At 53.1% G+C, this 27,985-nt stretch overlaps 1 protein-coding gene across 4 annotated transcripts in view; it reads right to left on the reverse strand.

The window, feature by feature from the left end:
* The window catches only part of CACNA1B (calcium voltage-gated channel subunit alpha1 B), a 148,949-nt gene that overhangs the window by 16,885 nt on the left and 104,079 nt on the right, over positions 1-27,985 (reverse strand). For 3 of the 4 annotated variants that reach the window (XM_040962830.1, XM_040962828.1, XM_040962831.1), the window contains exons 32-37: positions 20,579-20,716; positions 20,134-20,199; positions 19,005-19,096; positions 17,831-17,975; positions 8,385-8,512; positions 302-398 (exon numbers count right to left, since the gene is read on the reverse strand). In XM_040962830.1, coding sequence (XP_040818764.1) covers positions 302-398; positions 8,385-8,512; positions 17,831-17,975; positions 19,005-19,096; positions 20,134-20,199; positions 20,579-20,716 — 666 coding nt within the window. The remainder of the gene's footprint in view (positions 1-301; positions 399-8,384; positions 8,513-17,830; positions 17,976-19,004; positions 19,097-20,133; positions 20,200-20,578; positions 20,717-27,985) is intronic. The other variant, XM_040962829.1, reaches the window with a different exon arrangement.

Here is a 27,985-nt window from a genome sequence, read left to right on the forward strand (position 1 = left end):
TGGATGCCTGGGGCACCAGCCCTCAGCCCCGGCTGAACCCTGGTTTGGAAGAGGGGAAGAGTCAAAGGTTCCACCACCCTGAGCCTCAAGGGGTGGAGCTGGCTCTAGAGGGGACCTCACAAATGCCACACCACGAGGCCACATCCCTGTCTGGGAGGGAAGCGAACAGGGGGCAGGGTGGAGGAAAGAGGCCAGTGAGGCAGCAGGTGCAGCGGAGCACAGTGGACAAAAGCCAAGCAAGCCCTGACGGATGGTCCATGCCCGGCCGGCCCGGCCTCTGGGGTGGGGGGACAGGGTCTACCTTGTATGCAACGCGAGCAGGGCATTTCTTCCCCAGCCCCAGCGGTGGGGACATGTGCTTCAGCATCTCAAACATGTCATTGTAACTGATGCGCCCACTGGAGACCCGTCCCCACAAGGGAGTCCACAGGAGGAGGCGGCAGGAGGAGGGGGCGGGGAGCGGGGAGGAAGCAGACAAAAAAACAGATCCGGTTAATTGCCCAGCTCATACACGCAAGATGAGGGTCCTCTGCTCGCCTCGGCCCCTCCACGCCCCCACCCTGGCCCCGGGAGGGGCAGCGGGCAGAGGTGGCGTCTGAGCTAATGAACATGGAGGGTGAGGGAGGGCTGCATCAGGGCGGCTTTGGGTTGCTCATTTCTGAATTGACTTTCAGAAACCACAGAGGATGCCAAATTGGAAAACACTGCTCACCATGCTGCCACAGCCAGCAGACAGTGCATGTGGCGAGGCTGTGGCTGTGAGCCATGGGGCGATATCAGCTTTCTCTGGGGTCAGATTTGCTTCCACACAAGCCCAGATACTACAGAAACCAGGAAGCCACAGGGAGTCTGGAGCCCTAGAGCTGCCCTTGAACACTGGGCAGGTCCTGCTCCTAGCCCAGAGACGCCCGAGGCCGGCCCGGGGCAGGGCTGCTGCTGGGGGCAGGGACTGCAGGGAGGGAAGAGCTGGGTGGGGCATGGCCTGGCCACTCCTGCACCTCCTGATAGCACAGGGACGAGATGAGCCTCTAGTGAGGGGGCCTACAGGTTCCAGGTCAGGGGGTCGGTGGTTCCAGAGACACAGGCAGGTTCTGGAAGCCCAGGAGGCAGAGGGGACAGCCTCTTCCCAGCAGGCGGGTCTGCCCAGGACCTTGCTCTCCACCCACAGGTGACTCCTTGGCTGTGCTGAGCAGATCAATCCAGCGGCACAGCAGGAGTCTGGCCCATTTGTTTCTGCCCTCACCTCCTCCAGGCCTGGGGAAACAAGCCAATGGACAAGCTGTTCTGGCCCACTGGTGCCCAGACCCCTCTGTCCGGCCATCAGCCCACATGTGAGAATTCGGAGGGAAAACTGGGCGAGACACTGGCTTCCTCAGCCTAAGTGGACTCTGGCCCCACCTCCACCCAGCTGGCTGCTCCTGGCCAACACGACCCAGCCAGGAAGCCTTCTCTGTGCACTGTTGTTCGAGGCTGCTGGGGGTGGGGGGCGGTGGGTCAGGAGATAAGACAGGGGACCAAAGCATCCAGGAGGCTGGGGTGCGGGCGGGGCAGGGCGGGAGGACAGGGAGATGTCCACACTCCCAGAGCAGGCAGGAAGTGCGCGCTGTGTCTGCGTTTAGGACGGGGAAGTATGTTGGATGGAGGCTCTGAAGTTGCAAACCTTGTAGGCCAACCTACGAGGGCAGCTCCTCCCTAAGCCAACGGGTGGCGCAATACAACGCAACAAACTGTACATATCCTTATAATGAATCCGGCAACTGGAAAGGAAATGTCACAGGTTACGCCAACAGAGGCATGAGGCAGCCCGTCCCGCCCGCCTGCCCCAGCCTGCCACGGCTGTGCTGGAGCCTAGGGCTGCAGCTGGGGGGCGGGGCTCGGGCCCACTCCATGAGGTGTGGCGACCCCAGGACAGTTCCCAGAGCCCCCTGTGAGCAAGTGTCTGAGCAGAGCACAGGCTGCCACCCCTGGAGCCCCCACTCTCACACAAGCACACCCTCCCTTTGCTGCCTCTCCCTGCAGATCCCTGGGCGGCTGTGTCCAGGTGCTCTGCTGACCACCCTCCCACAGGCCTCCTCCTCTGTCCAGGACACATGCCCCAGCCTGGCTTTCCCATTTGGCAACCCCAGAGGACCTGCTGGTCCAGCTGGGCCCTCCTCCTCCCAGGACTGGCACTCTTGGGTCAGCACAGACACCTCCTGCCCGCCCCTAACACCACAGCCCAACCAGCTGCACATCAGGCTGAATTCACTTCCAGGAGAACAGGAAGGAAGATGAAGTCCCACCTTGGCTGCCCCGACGTGTTTGCTGGTCTTGTTGGATCTGGGGGCTGCCACAGGTAGCCTTATGCCCTCAACTGCTCCAGTATATCGAGCCATGAGATGCGGGCCTGACGCGGTCACACTCCGATTCAGGACCTCTATTGCCTATCACACAGAGTCACAACTTCTGGCCTCACTGGCCTCCAAGGCCTGTGTCAGCCTGCCCAGCCTTCACTCCGGCCCCACACGACATGCTGACGTCATGCTGACGTGGAGGCCTGGCTTCCTCACCACTCTGGTGCCCTGCAGCCTTCTCTAGGGCTGGGATCACCCCGCACCTCAGCTCGATTGGGGGCATCCCCTCTCATTTTCTGAACCGAATGTGAACACTCCTTCCTCAGACATGGCCTGGTCTCAACTCTGGCCTCCCTGTCATTCCCCTGGCCTGGCTTAGCTGACAGCTCCTCTGCCTGTAGGCCCTGACCCAGCACATGACACTCAGCAGAAGACTGGACAGATGGACGAATACAAAGCAAGCACAGACTGTTTCACATGTGTCACTACTGTTCCAGCACCCAAGTCTCACCACAGCATGTGTGCACACTCACAAGTACACAGTGAACAAGGACACACATGTGCTCACAACACGCAGCACGCAAACATATAACACACAGCACAGACGCGACACAATTCCTATACATACAGTGCACAGTTATGCACATGAACATGCCTATGTGCACACATGAACATGTGCATGGAGTAACAATGTGCACATATGCAATACAGCACCCAGTCATGTGCACACATGAACATGAGGTTCACTCACATGGACCATCACATATACCATCAGACGTGCACACTGCAATGCACTCACACGTACCTGCCCATGTAAGCACCCAGCCATGTGCACACATGAACATGAGGTCCACTCACATGGACCATCACATATACCATCAGACATGCACACTGCAATGCACTCACATGGACCTGCCCATGTAAGCACCCAGTCATACGTACACACATGAACATGAGGTCCACGCACATGGACCATCACATATACCATCAGACGTGCACACTGCAATGCACTCACACGTACCTGCCCATGTAAGCACCCAGTCATGTGCACACATGAACATGAGGTCCACTCACATGGACCATCACATACACCATCAGACGTGCACACTGCAATGCACTCACATGGACCTGCCCATGTAAGCACCCAGCCATGTGCACACATGAACATGAGGTTCACTCACATGGGCCATCACATATACCATCAGACGTGCACACTGCAATGCACTCACACGTACCTGCCCATGTAAGCACCCAGTCATGTGCACACATGAACATGAGGTCCACTCACATGGACCATCACATATACCATCAGACGTGCACACTGCAATGCACTCACACGTACCTGCCCATGTAAGCACCCAGTCATACGTACACACATGAACATGAGGTTCTCACACGGACCATCACATATACCATCAGACATGCACACTGCAATGCACTCACACGTACCTGCTCATGTAAGCACCCAGTCATACGTACACACATGAACATGAGGTCTACTCACATGGACCATCACATATACCATCAGACATGCACACTGCAATGCACTCACACGTACCTGCCCATGTAAGCACCCAGCCATGTGCACACATGAACATGAGGTCTACTCACACGGACCATCACATATACCATCAGACGTGCACACTGCAATGCACTCACACGTACCTGCCCATGTAAGCACCCAGTCATACGTACACACATGAACATGAGGTTCTCACACGGACCATCACATATACCATCAGACGTGCACACTGCAATGCACTCACACGTACCTGCCCATGTAAGCACCCAGTCATACGTACACACATGAACATGAGGTTCTCACACGGACCATCACATATACCATCAGACGTGCACACTGCAATGCACTCACACGTACCTGCCCATGTAAGCACCCAGTCATACGTACACACATGAACATGAGGTCCACTCACATGGACCATCACATATACCATCAGACATGCACACTGCAATGCACTCACACGTACCTGCCCATGTAAGCACCCAGTCATACGTACACACATGAACATGAGGTCCACTCACATGGACCATCACATATACCATCAGACGTGCACACTGCAATGCACTCACACGTACCTGCCCATGTAAGCACCCAGTCATACGTACACACATGAACATGAGGTCCACTCACATGGACCATCACATATACCATCAGACGTGCACACTGCAATGCACTCACACGTACCTGCCCATGTAAGCACCCAGTCATACGTACACACATGAACATGAGGTTCACTCACACGGGCCATCACATATACCATCAGACGTGCACACTGCAATGCACTCACACGTACCTGCCCATGTAAGCACCCAGTCATACGTACACACATGAACATGAGGTCCACTCACATGGACCATCACATACACCATCAGACGTGCACACTGCAATGCACTCACATGGACCTGCCCATGTAAGCACCCAGTCATACGTACACACATGAACATGAGGTCCACTCACATGGACCATCACATATACCATCAGACGTGCACACTGCAATGCACTCACACGTACCTGCCCATGTAAGCACCCGGTCATACGTACACACATGAACATGAGGTTCTCACACGGACCATCACATATACCATCAGACATGCACACTGCAATGCACTCACACGTACCTGCCCATGTAAGCACCCAGTCATACGTACACACATGAACATGAGGTTCTCACACGGACCATCACATATACCATCAGACATGCACACTGCAATGCACTCACACGTACCTGCCCATGTAAGCACCCGGTCATACGTACACACATGAACATGAGGTTCTCACACGGACCATCACATATACCATCAGACATGCACACTGCAATGCACTCACACGTACCTGCCCATGTAAGCACCCAGTCATACGTACACACATGAACATGAGGTCTACTCACATGGACCATCACATATACCATCAGACATGCACACTGCAATGCACTCACACGTACCTGCCCATGTAAGCACCCAGCCATGTGCACACATGAACATGAGGTCCACCCACATCCACCCATATCTTCCATTGTACATCTTTGCATGGATGTGCACATTTGCTATGCACTTATAGTGTGCCTATATACACAAAAACACCACTCATGTACACACATATTCACACATCTGTGCTTGTGCGTTCAGGACTAGAAACTGCATAACATTCTTGTTTTGTTTCAAAATTTGTCACAAACAATAGGAAACATCCAAGGTCCAACTAGGAAGTAAACATGGCAATGCCCCCATCTGCGAGCTATTGCTTCCAAATGCAAGGTGCAGACTCACGGCACTCTGCAGCCTCCATCAGCTAGGGCCTTGTGTAGCCAGGGGAAACAAACAGGAAACAGCCTGTGCTACTCCTGTGAGAAGAGCATGCAAGCCACTTGTCAGCTCATGGTCTGTGAGTCTGTGTGTGTGCTGTGTGTGCCCCAAAGCTTGTGCCTGTGTGTGCCCTGCTGTATGTGTAATATCTGAGGACTTCAGGTTTGTGTGTGTCATGCTGTGTGTGTCACATCTGGGGCATGTGTGTCTGTGTGTGTCAGCAGTGTGTGTCACATCTGAGCTCTGTGTGTGTCATGCTGTGTCACACCTGAGTCCTGTGTGTGTCATGCTGTACATGTCACATCTGAGGATTGCAGGTCTGGGTATTACAATTTCCACATCAAGGCTGGGCTTTAATCTGTGCTCTGTTCTCCAACATGCACCCTCTTCTTCATGTGTCTGAATTCCTATGCCCTCAAACTTTGAGATTTGAGGAATAGCCTGAACCTTCACTGTGGTCTGGCCCTGTCCTCCTCCTGTACACCCCCACTGTGGCCACCTGGACACCTGGGTGCACATTCAGGCACATGGAGGAGGGCTCTCACTGAACTGCACATTGGCATCAGTTTAATCTCATGAAAGGTTTGTTTTTTGAACCACAATCTTCCACAGACATAGAATAAATCCCTGAACAAGTCAGGGTGGTCCCAGGAGCATTTCCAGGGTCTGACAAGATCCGAGCCCCAAGCTTCCACCTCTACTGCCCCTGCCAGGCCTCCTGGAGCACAGACACAGCATAACTGCTGAGCTGGACATGTGTATACGTGAACTGCACACTACGCAGCAATCAGCTCATACATGAGACATGACATGACTCCCCAAAGCTGCAACCCAGACATGGCACAACCATGCCTGCATCACTGTGTGAAAACCACTGTGGGCCAGGGAGAGGCTTGTGTCCAGAATCTGATGCTTCAGTGCAATAGGCCTCAGCCAGCACCTCTGGGCCCTTCCTGTGGTAGACGGTTATGTGGAGCAGGGATTGGCTAAGAGATCCCCAAGCCTCTGGGTCCACACTGCACTCTCTGCGCCTTGTTTCCATCTGAGAAAATGAGAACGAGGACTCTGTGGGCAGTGAGATTATCACTGGAGGAGCTGTCATCTCCTCCAGGATATCCCAAACCAAGAGGCAAAATGCAGAGCTGTGTGAGGCAGAAATGGGTGGGCCAGCAACGGCACCCATCCACCTCCAGCACAGAATTGTTAATTCAAAGCACACTTCCTGAGCTCTTCCTTTGGGCCAAAGCACTGTGCAGGCTCAGATCCACCCAGGCTGGAGCCAAGGCACTGGGCAGGCTGGGTCCTGCCAGGCATGGGCCAAGGCACTGGGCAGGTTGGGTCCTGCCAGGCATGGGCCAAGGCACTGTGCAGGCTCAGATCCACCCAGGCATGGGCCAAGGCACTGGGCAGGCTGGGTCCACCTAGGCATGGGCCAAGGCACTGTGCAGGCTCAGATCCACCCAGGCTGGGGCCAAGGCACTGGGCAGGCTGGGTCCTGCTCAGCAGCCTGGTATCTGCACACCCTGCGTTCTGCCCTATCCAAAGCAGCCCTCATGACCATGACTTGAATGAGCAAATGAACAGGTGATTGAGGGACTGAATCTGAACACACAAGTGAGTGTCTGGGGGAGTAAGTGAACAAATGAGTGAATGCATAAGCAAACAAGTGTGTGTGTAAGTGGGCAAGTCATTTATAAGGGCAGAGTGATTGAATGAAGGAAGGGATGAGAGGGTAGACAGCCGGATTGGGGTGGCTGTTCATGCTCTCCTTGCCTTCCCTCCTTGAGCTGCCTCCTTCCTGAGGGACACAGGCTAAAAGCCGCTGGATCCTTCTGTGGAACAAGGCCTCAAAGAGCTTCATCTCAGCCCTAACGCTCACGAGACCCTCTCTGGAAATAAATCTACCCTCACCGCAACGCAGCAAACCTGTGTTCCCCGGGGTGGACGCTAAGCCTGCTGATCCTGGTCAGTGTCCGGATTGGAGGCTGGCTCTACCGCAGCTTCCAACTTCCTGTCAACAAGTACACGGCTTTATGCCCCCCTATGGGAGGCCGGGATAGGGCGGCCCACTCGTGGCTCCTGCTGCAGGATGTGAACAACGGGCTAGCAATTGCACATTCTACCTGAATCTGCCTCTCTGCTTCTTAGATAAATGAAAAACAAGACAAAACAACAAACAAAAACATGTTCACAGAACACGTGCTGTGTCTGCACAGGATGGGATAAGAGGCCCTGCTGGTTTCTGTCTCCAAGGAAAATGGCAGCAAGTCAGACCCTAACCCTGAGGGCAGTGCCCTTCACCCCACAGCCCACCCAGCTCTCTGAGCTGTACAAGGTCCTGCAGCCATGCTATGTCTACGGCCCCCCTCCACCCCAATCGTTCCCCCACAGCCCCTGGAGAGAAGACAGAGCCCTACAGTATTTCACAGCCCTCCAAAGGCTTCCACGACTCTGAGGCATAGGCGTTCCCTGAGGACCAAGCCTAGGGTCTGCAGAAATGGCTTCCCAGCCTCCTGGAGGTGTCCCCAGGGCCCATGTGACCACTGAGAAAGTCCCTTACCTGGGAGACAGCACTGCCCTACGTGCAGCAGGCAAGGAACCCCAGCCCCAACCAAAACAGATGAAACAGGTCGCGGAAAGCCAGCCACTCCACACACAGCCAGCCAGGGCCTGTGCTGCAATCTGCAGGCGGAGGGGCCACCCCTGGGGACCAGCAGGCTCACTCACCACGCAGCAGGGTCGTATTCAGCCCAGACCCGGATGAACTCATCCAGGTGGTGAGGCCCTAAGATGGAAGAGTCCCGGGTAAGGTACTCAAAATTGTCCATGATCACAGCCACAAAGAGGTTCAACATCTGCAGGACAGAAAGGAGAAAGGATGATATAGACAGCATGTGGCTGGCCCTGCCCCTCCCCGCCACCATCCATCACCACCATGAAGAGACCAGCAGGTGCTCCAACATCACGCAGCTGTCCACAGGCCCGCTCTGGGCCTTACAGGTTCCAACAGCTGCCCAGACCTCCTCTTGCCAAGGCCCTGCCCTGGGTCTTCCAGGCCTCCTCCCCTCTCAGCATCTGGGTTCCCTGTCCAGCTCTGCTCAGGATCCACCCTGCCCTTCAGTTTAACACTACCTGTACTCTAAGATCACCTCAGGCCTTCAACAAAGGCGCTAATTTCACAGCCAGCAGCGGGTGCTGACCAGCCAACAACCTGGGAATGTGTTGTGTCTGTGTGTGTATAGGTACATATGTAGTTGAAACTGACATAACCTCCAAGGAGCCATTTCTGTAAACTCGGGAGCGGGCGGTGCAGTCACAGTGCCATCCATCCACCTCTCCTGTTTCAAACATTTCTCAGCACCTTGGAAGACCATCCCCCACAACAGATGAGTAGTCGCCCCCTCTCTGGCACCACTGCCCTTATGCCTGTAGGTGTGCTCAGTGTCTTCTATCAACAGAACCACAGGGAACATGACCTGCTGCCTGGCTTCCTTAAACACAGGGCAGCCATTGGCCCGGCATGGTAGCCTAGCGGTTAAAGTCCTCGCCTTGTATGTGCCAGGATCCCATATGGGCACCGGTTCTAAACCTGGAGGCTCTGCTTCCCATGCAGCTCCATGCTTGTGGACCTGGGAAAGCAGTTGAGGATGCTCCAAAGCCTTGGGACCCTGCACCAGTGTGCGAGACCCAGAAGAAGCTCCTAGCTCCTGGCTTTGGATCGGTGCAGCTCCAGCCATTGCAGCCACTTGGGGAGTCAATCAGTGCATGGAAGATGTTCCTCTCTGTCTCTCCTCCTCTCTATATATCTGATTTTTCAACAAACATAAATGAAATCTTTAAAAAACAAATAAACAGACATACAATAACACAGGGAAGCCAGTCACACTGTGGCACTCGGCAGTGTTCACTGGCTTTTATGAATAATCATGCTTGGTGCCAGGTGTCCACAGCATTCGCTGATCTGACGTCACTTGCCAGGACACGGCGCTCACTTGCCAGGACGTACACTGGGGTGCCATGACTGATGCTGCTACGCCATCTGACGTCACTTGCCAGGACGTACACTGGGGTGCCATGACTGATGCTGCTACACCATCTGACATCACTTGCCAGGACGTACACTGGGGGGCCGTGAGTGATGCTGCTACGCCATCTGACGTCACTTGCCAGGACACGGCGCTCACTTGTGCTGACATACGCTGGGGTGCCATGACTGATGCTGCTATGCCATCTGACGTCACTTGCCAGGACGTACACTGGGGTGCCATGACTGATGCTGCTACGCCATCTGACGTCACTTGCCAGGACGTACACTGGGGGGCCGTGACTGATGCTACTACGCCATCTGACGTCACTTGCCAGGACGTACACTGGGGGGCCGTGACTGATGCTGCTACGCCATCTGACGTCACTTGCCAGGACGTACACTGGGGGGCCGTGACTGATGCTGCTAGACACACTCGTGAACACACCTCTCTGTGGGACAACCTTCCTTTCCCTTGTCCAGGGTGGCAACTGTTGGTTCTAGTAATTTTATATTTAATTTTGGGGGGGAATTTCCTGACAAACTTCTTCCATAGCAGCTGCTGTATAACACACAGCCACCAGCATATGAATACACTTTCTTTTTCCCCACAGTCTTCCCCAAAGATAGTACGATCCCTTAAGAAAATGTATTGGTGCTGATGCTGTGGTACAACTGATGCAGCGCCAATCATTCATGTGGGAATAGATTCAATTCCTGGCTGCCCCACTTCCAATCCAACTCACTGCTGATGTGCCTGGGAAAGCACAGGAGATGGTCATGTGCTTTGGCGCCTGTCCCACACTGGAGACCTGCAGGAAGCTCTTGGTCCTGAACTTTAGATTGGCCCAGCAAAGTTGAAGTGTCCATTTAGGGAGTAAATCTATCATCTCCTCCTCGTTCTCTAACTCTGTTTTTTTTAAGTCTATTTTAGTTATTTGAAAACCAACCATTACAGGATTGCAGCTTTGACGGTGGATGTGAAGTGCGATCTCACAGTGGTTCTGATTTGCATTTCCTTGCAGCCAAGAAAGTGGAACACCTTTTCATGTGCGTGTTGGACATTTGTATATATTATTCTTATTATTTTTTTATCTTTTTAAAATTCTTATTATTTTTTAAAACAAGATTTATTTATTCTTGTTGGAAAGTCAGGAAGAGAGATGAGAGGAATATCTTTTGTCCACTGATTAATTCCCCAGATGGCTGCAATGACCAGAGCTGAGCTAATCTGAAGCCAGGAGCCCAGATCTTCTTCTGGGTCTCCCATGCGGGTACAGGGTCCCAAGGCTTTGGGCCATCCTTGACTGCTTTCCCAGGCCACAGGCACGGAGCTGGCTGGGAAGCAGGGCTGCCAGGTTTAGAACCAGCAGGCTCCCTCACGTGTAAAGTGAGGACGTCAGCCAATAGGCTACCATGCCGGGCCCGATTCTTATTTTATTTATTTATTTTCCTTTTATTTATTTACTTATTTTCTTTTTATTTATTTACTTCTTTATGTGAAAGGCAGAGTTACAAGAAGATATGGAGAAGCACAGAGAGATCTTCCATCTATTTCACTCCCATTGGCCACAGCAGCCAGGGCTGCATCAAGCTGTGCCAGCTGGGAGCTTCACTGAGGTCTGCTATGTAGGCAGCATGGATCCAAGCACTTGGGCCATCTTCTACTGCTTTCTTAGGCATGTTAGCAGAAAGCCAAATAGGAAGAGGAGTGTCCAGGACTCCAACTGAAACCCATCTGGCACTCTAGTGTCGCAAGCAGCAGCCCAGCCTGTTGCATTGCTGCACTGGTCCCTGCACATAAATTTCAGGAAACTGTTTATTTCAAGCACTTGCCCAATTTTAGATTATCTTTCTGTTGTTTTTAAGAGTTCTTTTACATATGTTAATATCACCAGCTACATGATCTGCTAATATTTATTCATATTCTATAGGCTGCATTTTCAAATATCTGATAGTGTGCTTTGATGTAGAGAAATCTTTAATTAAGAAATTTCGCTCCTTTCATTTGAGAGGGGGAGAGAAAGAGAGAGAGGAGAAGGGGAGAGGGAAAAAAAGAAGGGGGAGGGAGAGAAAGAGATCCCCAAATGCGCATGTCAGCTGGGAATGGACCAGGCCAAAGCTGGGATGCAGCAGCTCAATTCAGGTTATCTGCTCATGTGGCAGGAACCCAATTATTTAAGTCTGCACCACCACCTTCTAGGATCTAAATTAACAAAATGTTCTTCATGATGATTAAACTTATGTGTCTATTTCCCTTTTCTGTTCACGATTTCATTTCTAACACTGAGGTTGTGAAGCCTCCTCCCACTCTCCATTTAGTCCTTGCTGATTGAGCTGATTCTGAGTATGCAGGAAGTAGGGCTCCAATTCCTCCTTCCGCATGTGGACATCCATTTTCCCTGCCACACCACTTGCTAAGGAGGCTGTTTTCTCCCATATAGATTGTCACTGAAGGAGCAACAATTATTTCCCCCTTGACATCCTTGTCAAAGATCAGTTGGCCACAGATATTTTGTTTATTTCTGAACTCTGAAATCCACTGGCCTATAAGTCTATCTTTATGCCAGCAGTATGCACTTTGATTCAGTAGCTTTGCAGTGGATCTGGAATTTGGGAAGTGTGTGTCTGTGACTTTGGATTTTTCAAAACTGTTTTGGCTATTTGAGGGCTCCATTGAGTTTGTAGAAATTTGAAGATTCATTTTCTCATTTCTGCAAAAAGGTCACTGGGGTTTTGATATTTAAAGATTTTTTTTTTAACTTGGAAGGTAAATTTACAGAGAGAGGAATGAGAGCGAGGAAGAGAGAAGCGGGGAGAGAGGAGAGAGTTTGTCTGCTGGTTCACTCCCCAAATGGTCACAATGCCTGGAGCTGAGAACATCTGAAGCCTGGAGCCAGGAGCTTCTTCCGGGTCTCTCACGTGGGTGCAAGGGCCCAAGGACATGAGCCATCTCCCACGGCTCTCCCAAGTCATTCAGCAGGGAACTGGATCAGAAGCAGAGCAGCTGGGACTCAAAGTAGCAGCCAAATGGGATGCTGGTGCTACAAAAGGATTGAAGCTGCTACACCACTGTGCAAGTCCCAGGATTCTGATATTTCATTTATGCATCACTTGGAGGAAATAATGCTATTCTACCCATTTTAAATTCAATCTGTGGACATGTGATATCTTTCCACTTAACTGGATCTTCTTTCCAGCAATTTTTATAATTTTAATTGTACCTGTCTTTTAGCTCCTCAATTATTGATTCATTCAAAGGTATTTTATTCTTTTGAATGCTATTGGAATGGATTTTTAAAAATTCCTTTTTAAATTGTTCACTGCTGAATAGACACATCACTGATTTTTGATTAATTTGTATACTGCAACTTGGCCAATGCTGTTTATCAGCTCTAGTAATATTTTTGTGTCTGTGTATTCTGTGGGATTTTCCATATGCATAATCGTGCTATGTACAAAAAAACAGCTTTGCTTCTTTCATTCTAATTGGGATGCTGTTTTTGCTACATTAACGAAAATAGCTGAGAAGAACTGCTCATGAATAAAGGCTTCCTTGGGCTCACAGTCCATGATGGGGCCTTCATTAGGGGCTGGCAGGGCACAGTATGTGTGGAGACAGTTGCACATAGCACCACTTGCTGGGCAAGCTAGACTCTTCTTCTGTCCTCATATATCCTTCATGGCTTCACCAGGGTGCCGCCCTGGGAACCTAATCTAATCTTCTCACATCCCAAAGGTCTCAGCTCAAGCCTCTACAACTGGCTCAAGCGTTCACCCTGATCTACAACCATTAACACCATTCAGTAACTGCCACTTACAAGACTTGGAGTTTGAACCTTTGTATGAGCCTGAGTTCGACTACACCAGGTGCTTATTTCCGTTGCTTGCCTAATTGTTCTGGCCAGGATTTCCATCCCAACGCCGAATGGCTGCAGGGAAAGTGGACATGCTTGTGTTGTTTCTGGTTCCTGGGAGAGGTCTCTAGTCTTTCACCATTAGTATTTTAACCCTAAGCTTTTTCATGAAAGCCCTTCAGCATGTGGATGAAGTTCTCTTCCAAGTTTTCTACATTTCTTTTTGAATGTGTAATTTTTTTAAATAATAAATGGGTACTGAATTTTGTGAATTATTTCTCCTTCCACTGAGATGATCATGTAGCTCATTTCTCACTGATTTTCTTATATGGAACCACTGTTGCATTCCCAGAATAAATCCCATTTTGTCACATATTTCCTTAATGTGTGGTTACAACTGGTTTATAGCATTCTCATGAGGATTTCTTCACCAATATTAAGGGATATTTGTTTTCAGTTTTCTTGTGGTGTCTTCTGGTCACAGAATATGTTAGAAAATAGTTCCTCCCCTTCTCCTGAAAGGAGCTTCACTATCAACTATTCTTTTTCACTGTCTACTTTTCTTACTGTGACAAAATATATACAAGCAATTTATTTGTGAGGCCCAGAGAGGGAGAAACAGAGACAGAGCATTCCCATCCACTGGGTCACTCCTCGAATGCCCACAACAGCCAGGGCTGCACCAGGTCACAGCCGCAGCTGGGAACTCGAAGCAGGTCTCCCATGTGGGTGACAGCAACCCGGTTACCTGAGCTTTCACCACTGCCTCTCAGGGCCTGCATTAGCAGGAAACTAGAATTAGGAGCTGGAGCTGGGCATTGACCCCAAGAACTCCAACATGGGACCCAGGTGTCTCAATGGCAAAGGAAAACAGCCACTCAAAGTTTAACATTCTAAGCATTTTCTAACCACAGAAGGCAATGGCATTAATGCATTCACACTGTTGTACAATCATTGCTACTATCTTCTCAAAGACCTTCTCATGTTCTCAAACTGAAACTGTCCCATTGAATACGAACTTCCCAGTTCCCATTCCCTCCAGGCCCTGACAACCCCTCTTTTATTATTATTATTTCCTGTTTCAATGGACTTGACTATCAGGGTGCCTCATACAGATGGAGTCCCAAAGTAAGAGTCCTTTGTGACCTGCTTACTTCACCCAGAAGGCTCTTCAAGGCTCAATCACACTGCAAAGTGTGTCAGAATCGCCTGTTTTAAAAGGCTGAGTCCATTGTGGGTTGATGCCAATTTTTGTTTATCCATTCATCTGTTGATGGAAATTGCTGCTCCCTTCTTTTGTTTGTTGTGAACAATGCTGTTTTGAACACAGGTTTGAATTTCTGCTTCTACTTCTTTGGGGCACACAGCCAGGCTGGAAACGACGGACTGTGTGAATATTACCATTCAGTTTCCGTTTTCTGAGGAGCAACCATGCTATTTTCAATAGTAGTTGCATCGTTTTACAGTCTCGTCATGAATGTACAAATATTTCAATTTCTTCACACTTAAAAATTGTATTTGAAAGGCAGAGTTATGGAGAGAGAAAAAGAAACAGAAAGAGAAATCTCCCATCTACTGGTTCACTCCCCCTGGATGGCTGCAACAGTTAGGGCTGGGCCAGGCTGAAGCCAGGAGCCAGGAACTTCATCTGGGCCTCCCATGTGGGTATTTACTATTGAGTTGGAGGAGTCCTTTATACATCCTGATATTAACATATCATATATATGTGATTTGCAAATACTGTCTACATTCTTGGATTACCTTTTCTTCTGCTAATATTGTCCTTCGGTATACAACATTTTTAAAAATTCTGAGTATTCTGATGTATCTATATTTTATTTTGTTGTTACAGTTTTGGTTTTAAATCAAAAACTCTTTTGACAAATACAATATCATGAAGATATACGCCCTATACTTTCTCCTAAGAGCCTCAAGGTTTGAGCTCCTGTATCCAGCTCTTCGTTGATTCTGAGATAATTTTGGGGATGATATAAGGTGAGGGTCATCCAGGGGCAAGTCAGGGAGTCAGCAGGAACAAGACACAGAACACAGTGACTGCCAGACACCCCCTCCTCTGGAGAAGAATAGCAGTTACATGCCAGAACCTCTCTGCTCAGGCTGGAAATGTCTGTGGGTGGTGTGGCCTGAGAGTGTGGCTTTGTGCAGAGCCTGTCTGAGCAGCTCACATAGTGGGGCCAGATTGGCTGCCTGGGATTTGAGCCTAGGTGTAGTCTGGTCTTGACACTCTATTCATATTTGAGCAGTCTAGTGACCACTGTCTTCACTGCCCACAGGACAGCATTTTCCTGGAAGGCCCTTCTTGTCTCCGAGAGATCAAGACATGATCCCCAGTGCAGTCCTTTGCTTGGTCTCTGCAGATTCCTCCATACTTTTGTTTCTGCAACCTCCTCTGTCTCCAGATCACACCTTTTGTGGTCACGCTGACCTGCTAAACCCTCCCACATTTACAGCTGGGATCCAGGCTGACCTTTCCCTTGGCTTTCCTGTACTTCTTGTTCTAGCTCTCTTCCCATCACTTCAACTCTAATGCCGTCACAACCTGTCCTTCAGGGAACATGTACACCAGCCTTGCCTTATTTGTCTCCACTTCCATTTGGACCATCACTCTTGTCTGAAGACCACAGCATGACCTCTCTCTTGATCTCCTCACAACCCACCCTCATCTCTGTTCCTTATCCCTATGACTACACACTAACCCTAACTCAGTCCTTATCAACAGTACCAGGAGTGCGACCATGAAGCGCCTGCCAAGTGCTGACCTTCACACGTCTCACTCTGCTCCCACTGCCTCCCCTCTCAGTGCACTTCCTAACACCTGCACCACCAACCACTTCTGCTCACCACAGAACCTGCAAAGCAGTGGCTCTGACCCCTCTCCATCCCCAGTTTGGTCCTAATAAAGCCAAATACACCTTTTTCGCTTGACTTGCATTCGACTGAAATGCAATTCAAGAACTGGATACCTGGAATCACTGTTACCCACAGTCACCAGGCAAGCAGACTGCTGGTTATCGCGTTGGCAAATTCCTAAACAAACCTGAGAGCTGCCTCCATGCTGCCTGCAGAGGATTCCTGTACTGCTTCATGACAGAGCTCCCTGACACACTGCAGGAACCAAAAGCATCAGGGTGCCCAAGAGCTATGAGAATATCCTGTGAAGGTGAGCAGTGCTCTGCACTGATTGTTCTTGGTGTCACTACACAAACATGGCAGGACATGCTGAGGGTGCACCTGAAGCTCTCCCTCCCTGTAGCACAGCTCTCCTCAGCTCTGCACCTAAATCGGTGTGTACTGCTCTCCTTAGCCCTGCACCTCCCTCCATGTGCACTGCTCTGCGCAGCTCTCCATGTCCTTGTGTCCCACCTGTCCTGCATATGCCACGGACCATCAAATCTTCGCTCTGTCGCCTCTTGCCTTGGGGATATTGTTCAGCCGTCTCATGTTTCTTGTCCTGACAGCAGTTCAGCTTAAGCATAGCTATTACTGCTTTCTCATCTTGTCGAGCTCAGATTCCATATTCCTCTCCTGCTGAGCACAGCATGGCCTGTGGGGGGTGGCAGCAACCTGTATGCCTAACATGCACCCATGATGTACATACCCTTAGGTCTGTGTCCTCCCACATGACTGCACCAAGAACTTACGTCACAGGTAGCTCTGTTCCTTCCTTACCAAGCCCCTATCTACAGCTGCCCCACACTCCAGTCTCAGAGACAGCCCCTCACCCATCACTCCAGAAAACCACAGGACCTTTTGTATGTAACCCACATCTAATCACTGCTGCCTTGTTTAAAATGCAGTCCTACCAACCCCGCCCAATTCCCTCTCTCCCCTTTTGGGCCACTGTCACCTGCTCTCAGCCTCCACTCTGTGAGCACTCTGCTTAGCAGGTGTGGGGCCAATGCCAAGCTGTACCAGCCAGCATACCCTGTCATTGTTCAAGGGCTGCACGCAGCATCTGCTGTCGTAGGGTCACTGCCCTGGGACACTCTAGCTTAGCGTTGCAGCTGACGTGGCTCACTGGCCACTGTGCCACCACATGAGGCCCAACGTGCACCTCCTTCTAGAAGCTAACAATGCAGGACTTCTGCAAACAACTCTTCCCACTGAAATCACCGCTTGGCTCATGCAGGCTGTGACAGAGCTGGTCCTTTCTGGAGTAGAGGAGGTTGCTACCCCTGAACCAACATAGGCCGTCCGCACGGGGTCAGCTCGTCATGTGGACCCGCCAGGGAGAGGCCGGGGCCTTCTGAAGCGAGTGAGATGGGTCTTACCAGAAAGGAGCAGAGGAAGATGAAGGAGACGAAGTAGAAATAGGCAAAGTCACTGCCGCACTCGGTGGCGTTGGCGTGCTCGTCACAGGCGCGGCTGCTCAGACAGGACAGCATGATCTCGTGCCAGGCCTCCCCTGTGGCGCTCCTGAGCAGGGGCAGGGCAGTTAGGTCTCCTCTCACAGAGGAGAGCAGTGCCAGGTGGCCTCCTCTGGGTCCCTGCCAGGGAGCAGCCAGGGGAGCACAGGGAACAGCACCGGGGGGTATGTCTGAGGACGAGGCTGAGGGTGTGCAGGGAAGCCTGGGCCTGGCAGAAAGAGCCGGGAACTGGAGGGGAGTCCAGCCAAGACAGCAGAGAGCTCTGGTGGGGACCATAGCAGAGAGCACACTGGGAATCTCAAGGAGCGGGCTGAGGGGGCATCGGGAACAGGTTGGGGCAGGGCAGAGGGGGCATTGGCCTGTAACCCTAACTCTCCCCTACACTTAGGCCTCCCCATCCTGAGCCAAGCCACCGTACCTTCCCCTGGACCATTGGCATGGCCTCTGGATCTCCTCCCTGCTCCCACAGATCAGAGAGACGCCCTCAACGAGTCAGACAAGTGAGGAACCCTCTCTATACACACCTCAGGTGAACTACGCTGGACACACTGGTCTGGCCTTCCAGCAGCCTGAAGCTGACAGTTCCTAAGCATCCAGAGGAGCCCCTAGGCAGGTCTTGAGCAGTGTCCCAGCTCCATAAGCCCTCACAATAGCTCTTCTGTCCTGGGGCCAAGGAGGGAACCCTTTTGCCCCCTCTGTGCCCATTGGCACTGTGCCTGTTTGTTGGCACACCTGGCAAGCAAGCACTGCAGCGTGGAAGCTCACGCCCAGGTCATCTTGGCCCTTTGGAGACTGTTTGCCAGGCTGTACCTGGAAGTCAAGGAGCCGCGGCCCTTGGGAGAAAGGGTGGAGGGTGGAGCCACGTCCAGACCTCCCTCGGAGGGGGCAGCTGTCAGCCCCTGCTGAGCCCTGTAACCGTGCAGCCCAAGGCTACTTGGGAGAGGGTCCTTCAGCGCACCTGCCACATCCGGAGCCTCTCTGGAGGAGATGAAGGTGAGCTGGGCCCGAGCTCTGGCTCTGGGGACCACCCTGTCAGAAGCCCTGTAGGGCAGACATCAACCTGGCTGACATCACTCACCTGAACAGCAGCATCAAGGCTTGCAGAAACGTCCGGAAGTTGTTGTGCCTGTTAATGCTGGTGTCATCATCCAGGGCAATGTTTCCAAAGACCTGAAACCAAGAACAGCAGCGAGCTTGTGCAGGGCACTCAGCCCAGTGGCCGGGGGTCCCCACAGGCAGCAGGCTGGTGCGCTGCCCTCCCACGGTGCTGCTGTGGGGCCTGGAATTGCTCCGCAGGCATCTGCCACACCAGAGGACAGCAAAGACTCCTGTGCCTGTGGCATGATGGGTTCTCATGGGCTTTATCTGAGCCTTTCAGGGTAACAAATGTGAAGAATTGGGCTGAGCCCAGAATCTGCAACTGTCCCATTCCTACGTCCGTGCTCTTAAGCAGGCTGACTGAAGCAACAAAACGTGATTGTGTGAAATCAGAGAACTCAGCCAGCGTCCACACAAGAGCTCTCGCCAGTGACTGAAACAGCTCTACATGTTTCCAGGAGACTAGAGATACTGGGTGTCCTGTCTTCCCATCCTCCACTTCTGGGCTGGCACCTGGGACCCTGACATGTGTCTCACACGCTCCCCCGGGTGGCCAATCCAGGGACTGCACAGGGCTGCTGCAGCTCCTGCCCAGGGGGAACCAACCAGCTGAGGTGGGCAGGACCATGCCGCAGCTGCCTTAGCCTCAGCACCACACACACTGCTCTGCAGGCACTGCACCCGCATCCTGGAACTGGCACTCCAAACCCACTGACCTCACCACAGTGCCTGTGTGTGACCCCAACCATACTGACCTCACCACAGTGCCTGTGTGACCCCAGCCCTCTGACCTCACCACAGTGCCTGTGTGACCCCAGCCCTCTGACCTCATGAGTACCACTTGCCTCTGCCTGTGGAGTTTGCAGTGAGCTATAGCTGCCCCTCTGCTGTGGGAGCCCTCCTCCTTGGAGCAGTCCTATGGCAACTGTGTCCACTAAACACTTGAGACAGCAACTGCCCCACAGGTGTGAAAAATGGAACTGAAGAGTAAGCTTCTTCTGAAATCTGCCCCGTGAACTTCCGAGGGCCCTATTCAGTGCCATTCCCAAGCGTCAGCTTCTCTATGACACTTGTGCCCACGTCTACCTCCTGGTGTGAACAGCACCCACCTGCATGCCAATGATGGCGTAGATGAAGAAGAGCATGGCGATGAGGAGGCACACATAGGGCAGCGCCTGCAGACACACAGCCGTCAGCCCGGGACGCCCGCTGCACTGCTACCACTCACTCAGCCCCGGGACGCCCGCTGCACTCCTACCACTCACTCAGCCCCACCCTGGTGGGAGTCATACCACTCACTCAGCCCCGGGACGCCCGCTGCACTCCTACCACTCACTCAGCCCCGGGAACGCCCGCTGCACTGCTACCACTCACTCAGCCCCGGGAACGCCCGCTGCACTGCTACCACTCACTCAGCCCCACCCTGGGGGGACTCATTGCCCAAGGCCCAGGTCAGGGTTCTGCATGGGTCTAGGTGTGACTAACGACGCCAGTGCAGACCGCAGTGGGGGCACAGGGGTGCACCCTGCCCTCGCCTGCCCGCCCCAGCATCACCTTGAAGGACTGAACGAAGGTCCATAGCAGGATGCGGATGGTGTAGCCCTGGCGCAGCAGCTTGATGAGCCGTGCGGCCCGGAACAGGCGCAGGAAGCTGAGGTTGATAAAGTTGTTCTGCAGAGAAACAGGGGTGTCCTTTGGCCACCTCAATCACCCACAACTGTGTAGGCAAGCTGCTCCCACGCCCAGCCTCCCCCTGCCCACCAGTCCCTGTGGCAAGAGAGAAAAGTGGTTGGAAAGGGAGGTGAAGATGAAAGTCAGCACGTTACAGTGTAAGCAGCTGTGGGTCCCCAGGGGCGCCTATCACCACCCAGCACCATTCATGCAGCTGTTGAGGGGACAGAGACCCAAGTGCCGCGGTCAGGTGGGGCTGGCCACCTACCACGGCACAGGTGCTCCTCCTCACAGGATCCCTGCCCATGTTGGGCACTAGGCCCTTCCTTTCTGGGCTGGGTCGGAGGAACCCTGGCCTGCCAGGGCTGCTCAGGGCTGTTCTGGGTCATTTCAGGTTCTGCAGATGAGCCATAGGAGGTGGGAGAGTGGTCATCTGACCATTAGCACCCTAGAGGACACTCCATGGTCCCCTCAAACAGGCCTCTTTTGGGAACCTGAATACCCAGCACTGCTCTCCTCCCACAGCGCTCAGGAGTGAGCATGCAAACCCACAAATCCTGGATTCTGAGTACCCTGGGAGTGAGGCTTCCATGGACCCGCCCTCTCAGGCTGGCATGGCCCTGGGGCGAGGGACACAGGAGATGGTCCAGGCACAGCTGGGGCTGTCTGAGGACCTGGGCAGCTTCTACTCCATCTACTTGGGGAGCATGGACCCATGTAACCAGAGAGACTTTTCAGGTGCGCAAGAAGCCTTTTACCAGGCTCAGTCAAATACAGAGCCTAGACCAGGGCAGCAGGAAGGCATACGTAGTGAAGAGAGAAGGCCTCTCTGTGTGGGACAAGATGGCCAAGGACTTCCCACTGACCTCACCCCCAGGATGTCAGGAGGCAGGGCGGGGTACAAGGTGACAGCAAGTTAGGGGTGAGAGGTGATCCCAGCACCTGGGCTGCTCCAGCAAATCTGCAGGGGCAGGGACAGTGAGAACACAGCACCGGCCAGCTCAAGCAACCAGCATGGACAAGAAGAGTTCCAGAAGACTTGGAGGAGAAAAAAGCTACCCGGCTTGGAGGGAGGGATGGAGAGCAGCTGGATATCTCTCCACCACAGCCCAGTCCTGTGGAGCTGGGAGTCCCACCTCAGGATTGTGCTTCCCCAAGCACCCCAGTGGCACTCAGGAAGGGGGCAGGTGAGGCACAGACAGGCTGCCCAGAGGCTGTGGAAACAACACAGTGACAAACCCCCAGAGTATGGTGTAAACATGGTGACAATAGCCAGATATTTCAAGCCACAGCAGGACAGGTGGGCAGTTTCATGCCAGCCACATGCAGGCTGGCAGAGGGACATAAGCGTCACCTCTGGCCTCAAACACCTGGGAAGTGGACACGGCCACACTTCCTCCCAGAGTCCACGGCGTCTGTTGCAGAGGCAGCTCCCCAAGACCAAACCCTTCCTTGTTACTAGTCAATGCTGAGCAAGAGAGGCCCACACACCCTCAATACAGCTGACCTGCCCTGGGGGATGCCAGCCCCTGCCCTGAAGAATCTGACAGTGCCCCAGCAACTCAAGGCACTGTCCCTTAGATGATGGCTTCCCCTGACTTCAAGCTCACCCTGGTCTCTGTGGGGGTCATGGAAAGGTGCGGGGCATTGGGCCTGCTGAGCCCCTGTGTGCTCCCACCTGCTCAGAGATGAGCTCTGCCCACTGCCAGTCAAGGGCTCTCCATGTCTCTCCATGGCAGTGGGACCACATGCACATACATGTGTGTGCTGGGGATGAGTGCCGTGAAAGGAAGGGGTACACAAGGCTGAGCCCGTGTCCAGCCCCTGCTCCCTGCACAAGACTGAGCCAGAGCACAGCTCCCCGTGCAAGAGGCTGAGTCCACACCCAGCTCCCCCTGCAAGAGGCTGAGTCCACACCCAGCTCCCCCCGCAAGAGGCTGAGTCCGCACCCAGCGCCTAGCTCCCTGTGCAAGAGGCTGAGTCCACACCCAGCTCCCCCCGCAAGAGGCTGAGTCCACACCCAGCACCCTCTGTATGAGGCTGAGTCCGCACCCAGCACCCTCTGTATGAGGCTGTGTCCACACCCAGCGCCTAGCTCCCCGTGCAAGAGGCTGAGTCCACACCCAGCTCCCCCCGCAAGAGGCTGAGTCCACACCCAGCTCCCCCTGCAAGAGGCTGAGTCCACACCCAGCTCCCCCTGCAAGAGGCTGAGTCCGCACCCAGCTCCCCCTGCAAGAGGCTGAGTCCACACCCAGCACCCTCTGTATGAGGCTGTGTCCACACCCAGCGCCTAGCTCCCTGTGCAAGAGGCTGAGTCTGCACGCAGTGCCTCCTGTATGAGGCTGAGCTAGCCATGAAGCCATGGCTCGTGCAGAGCTCCAGCTTCCCTCCCTAGTGTAAACTTTCATGGGGCAGTGCGCACGTTCTGCCATAGGAGCCTTGAACACCTGCTGTTCTCTGGGAGCTGATGCCTGTGTACACGTCTGGCTTTGGAGGCCCAGAAGGGAGGCCCTAGCTGTCCCTGCTCCAACACAAACTCCCTGAGGGCACAGAACTGCTGAGTCATGGAGGCAGAGCCTCATGCCCATCACCCAGACCCTGGGATCTAGTCTCCTTGCAGGGTGTGTTGGGGGCTCAAGCTGCATCATCTGACCTCACCAAGGGGGATGCCACAGGGGGAGCTGCCTGCAACAGCAACTGTGGACACCAGGGCTCAGGGACCTCCTTGAGCCTTAGCCAGTCCCAGAACACCTTCCCTGCTCTAGAATCATCCAGAGCCAGGCAGCTTTCAGGAGCTGCGGGAGCTGAGGAGCTGGGGACCTGGGGAGCTGGGGAGCAGTGCCTGAGGCCACAGGTGAGGGTGGACAACAGGTCCAGCAAACAGAGAGAGAAGAGAGGCAGAGCAGGCAGGACAAGAGGTGTGACCGACCCTTTCCTGTATGTGGTGTTTCATGGATGGACATTGGCGGATCATTGACAGATTGGGGTGGTTTGAGCAGCAGCACGCAACATACAGACGGAGACATGGGATTTCACGTTGTATGTTGGTTGGATGGCGTGAGTCAGCAGGCAGGTTAGGGCAAACCAAGAACAGAAACAGAAACAAAAGAGAAAAAGGGGTCATCAGAACAAGCAACAATTCAAACTAAATATTCAACTACAAAGTTCCAGGATTTGAATAAATGGCATAGTTTTTTCTTTAAACACGTCAGATCAAAGCATGGTTTTGAGATCTGTAGGATACGCAGACAGGTGGTATTCATTTGCATTCTTATTTATAATGCAAATCCAGAGATGACTCAGATGCTCATTTTTTATTTCCAGGCAAAGAAATCAATGTCAGTTTGATGCCAGCTTGGCGCCCTCTCCAGGTGCCCTGGCTAGACCGCTGCTCTATTTAGACTTTTAAGCTGAGGATGGAAACTGACACTCATATTTTTGCCTAAGAAAGAAAAGGATGTTCACAAAGGAAACAGATGGGCGGTTCTGAATGAGAAGCGGACGGACGGACGGATGGACGGGCACCACCAGTCCAGGACACAGCCATCGCTCTTCTCTCCTGCACAGGCCATACCCAACCCCCAGGGCAGTGGCGTCCACAGAGTAGTTGAGCCTTCCCATCAGGGCTTCTTTGCCTTCTGGACAGCCCACTGGGGCTACCAGGGAGAGCTTGCTGGAAGCTGGGCCAGACTTACCACCAGCAGCCTGGGCCTTGACCAGCCAGCCAAGGAGGGACAAAATGCTGCAAGTGCATGGGACAGACCTCTTAAGTACACCGTCTACTTCCCCAGAAGCCACCGTGTACCACTGCCCTCTGCCGTGTTGCCAGCAAGGGCACCTCGATGCACCCCTCCTCCTCCTGCCCACTTGAGAGCAAAAGTTGGACATTCTGTCAAAAAGAAGTTGCATGTGTATGGGGTCTTCCACAAGGGTCCTCACTACAATGAGCACAGTGTCTGTGTCTTCATGCATTTTGTGCCTTGGGGAGGCCAACAGCATCTGAATTGTAGTCAACCTGCCCCTCTCAGGAAACAATCAGGACCAAGAGCTCCTAGACAGATGTGTGCAGTCACAGGGAACACACCACACCACAGCAGGAGATGTGTGTAGACGGGGAACACACCACACCACAGCAGGAGATGTGTGCACACGGGGAACACACCACACCACAGCAGGAGATGTGTGCACACAGGGAACACACCACGCCACAGCAGGAGATGTGTGCACACAGGGAACACACCACACCACAGCAGGAGATGTGCACAGTCACAGGGAACACACCACACCACAGCAGGAGATGTGTGCACACAGGGAACACACCACACCACAGCAGGAGATGTGTGCACACAGGGAACACACCACACCACAGCAGCAGATGTGTGTAGACGGGGAACACACCACACCACAGCAGGAGGTGTGTGCAGAGAGAACACACCACACCACAGCAGGAGATGTGTGCGCAGTCACAGGGAACACACCACACCACAGCAGGAGATGTGTGCACACAGGGAACACACCACGCCACAGCAGGAGATGTGTGCACACAGGGAACACACCACACCACAGCAGGAGATGTGTGCACACGGGGAACACACCACGCCACAGCAGGAGATGTGTGCACACAGGGAACACACCACACCACAGCAGGAGATGTGCGCAGTCACAGGGAACACACCACACCACAGCAGGAGATGTGTGCACACAGGGAACACACCACACCACAGCAGGAGATGTGTGTAGACAGGGAACACACCACACCACAGCAGGAGATGTGTGCACACAGGGAACACACCACACCACAGCAGGAGATGTGTGTAGACGGGGAACACACCACACCACAGCAGGAGATGTGTGCACACAGGGAACACACCACACCACAGCAGGAGATGTGTGTAGACGGGGAACACACCACACCACAGCAGGAGATGTGTGCACACAGGGAACACACCACACCACAGCAGCAGGAGATGTGTGCACACAGGGAACACACCACACCACAGCAGGAGATGTGTGTAGACGGGGAACACACCACACCACAGCAGGAGATGTGTGCACACAGGGAACACACCACACCACAGCAGGAGATGTGTGTAGACAGGGAACACACCACACCACAGCAGGAGATGTGTGCACACAGGGAACACACCACACCACAGCAGGAGATGTGTGTAGACAGGGAACACACCACACCACAGCAGGAGATGTGTGCACACAGGGAACACACCACACCACAGCAGCAGGAGATGTGTGCACACAGGGAACACACCACACCACAGCAGGAGATGTGTGCACACAGGGAACACACCACACCACAGCAGGAGATGTGCGCAGTCACAGGGAACACACCACACCACAGCAGGAGATGTGTGCACACAGGGAACACACCACACCACAGCAGCAGATGTGTGTAGACGGGGAACACACCACACCACAGCAGGAGGTGTGTGCAGAGAGAACACACCACACCACAGCAGGAGATGTGTGCACACAGGGAACACACCACACCACAGCAGGAGATGTGCGCAGTCACAGGGAACACACCACACCACAGCAGGAGATGTGTGTAGACAGGGAACACACCACACCACAGCAGGAGATGTGTGCACACAGGGAACACACCACACCACAGCAGGAGATGTGTGCACACAGGGAACACACCACACCACAGCAGGAGATGTGTGCACACAGGGAACACACCACACCACAGCAGGAGATGTGTGCACACAGGGAACACACCACACCACAGCAGGAGATGTGTGCAGAGAGAACACACCACACCACAGCAGCAGATGTGTGCAGACGGGGAACACACACCACAGCAGGAGATGTGTGCGCAGAGAGAACACACCACACCACAGCAGCAGATGTGTGCAGACGGGGAACACACACCACAGCAGGAGATGTGCGCAGTCACAGGGAACACACCACACCACAGCAGGAGATGTGTGTAGACAGGGAACACACCACACCACAGCAGCAGATGTGTGCACACAGGGAACACACCACGCCACAGCAGGAGATGTGTGCAGAGAGAACACACCACACCACAGCAGGAGATGTGTGCACACAGGGAACACACCACACCACAGCACTTTGCAGTTTTCCAGCTTTCTTGCTACAGTTATCCAGATCATCAATTTTTACGAATATATGATGTATACTAACCCTAAATAAAATAAATTCCCACATGATCAGCAGCCAGCTCAGAAGAGTACCTGCTCATTTTTCTTACGGATTTACTAAGGAGTCTCTTGGCTGTTGCTCTCTTGCACTGATGGCTGGACTGACCTCATGTCATCTCAGAGGTCACTGTGCAGTGTCACTGGCCTGCCTCTTTCTTCCACCTCTGTGCTCATCTGCCCAGTTGGCAGATGGCCTTCCTTCAGGAAGTCTGACCGGAAACTCAAACCTATTTTGTCCAACTGTACACTGACCTGCCCTAACCCTAACCCTGCCCCACACAGTCATTGTCAGTCCATGAAGGGTAATCCACACTCCAAGTGCTCATGACAAAAGGCGGGATTCTCATCTCAGCCTTCACACCTGTGTGGTCCATCCACCACTCCAACCTCCATCCACATCCAGAACTGAAGAGCTGCTCTGCACCACTCCAACCTATAGCACCAACTGACTCACAGCAGGAATGCCACATGGCACCCTGTCCAGCTCAGGACCTGACACCCAGTGTCCACACAGCACCATGTTCAGCTTAGGTCCCGACACCCAGTGTCCACATGGCACAGTGTCAAGCTCAGGGCTCGACACCCAGTGTCCACATGGCACCACATCCAGCTTAGGGCCCGACACCTAGTGACCACATGGCAGTGTCCAGCTCAGGGCCTGACAGCTAGTGTCCACTTTGACATCCTTCCCAAGGACGTATTCAGGTCAGGCCAGAGCAGAGGAGATTCAACATTCTGTGGTCCCACCCAGCCTGACCTTTGTCACTTGATGGAGCATCTGGCCTGCTCCATGTGCCCAGGGCACCTGTCACACGCAGCCCCAGCAGTACAGTGATGACTTTCAGGACATCACACCTTTCATTCCTGTTTCCTCCCTTCGCTCATGTCCCAGACTCCTACCAGATCCTCTTCTAAGTGAAGGACTTACACCAAATTCCTACTGACACAGAGCCTGTGCTGCCCTCTCTGATGAGAAGCCAGGAGCTCCACCCGGGTCTCCCTCTTGGGTGGCAGGGCCCAAGCACTTGGACCATCCTCTGCTATTTTCCCAGCCCTTTAGCATGGAACTTGATGGGAAGTGGAGCAGCTTGACACACAACAGCACCCA

Source organism: Ochotona curzoniae, unplaced genomic scaffold (assembly GCF_017591425.1).
Source record: "Ochotona curzoniae isolate NIBS_2020 unplaced genomic scaffold, NIBS_Ocur_1.0 scaffold_3208, whole genome shotgun sequence".
In the NCBI taxonomy this organism is placed as follows: Eukaryota; Metazoa; Chordata; class Mammalia; order Lagomorpha; family Ochotonidae; genus Ochotona; species Ochotona curzoniae.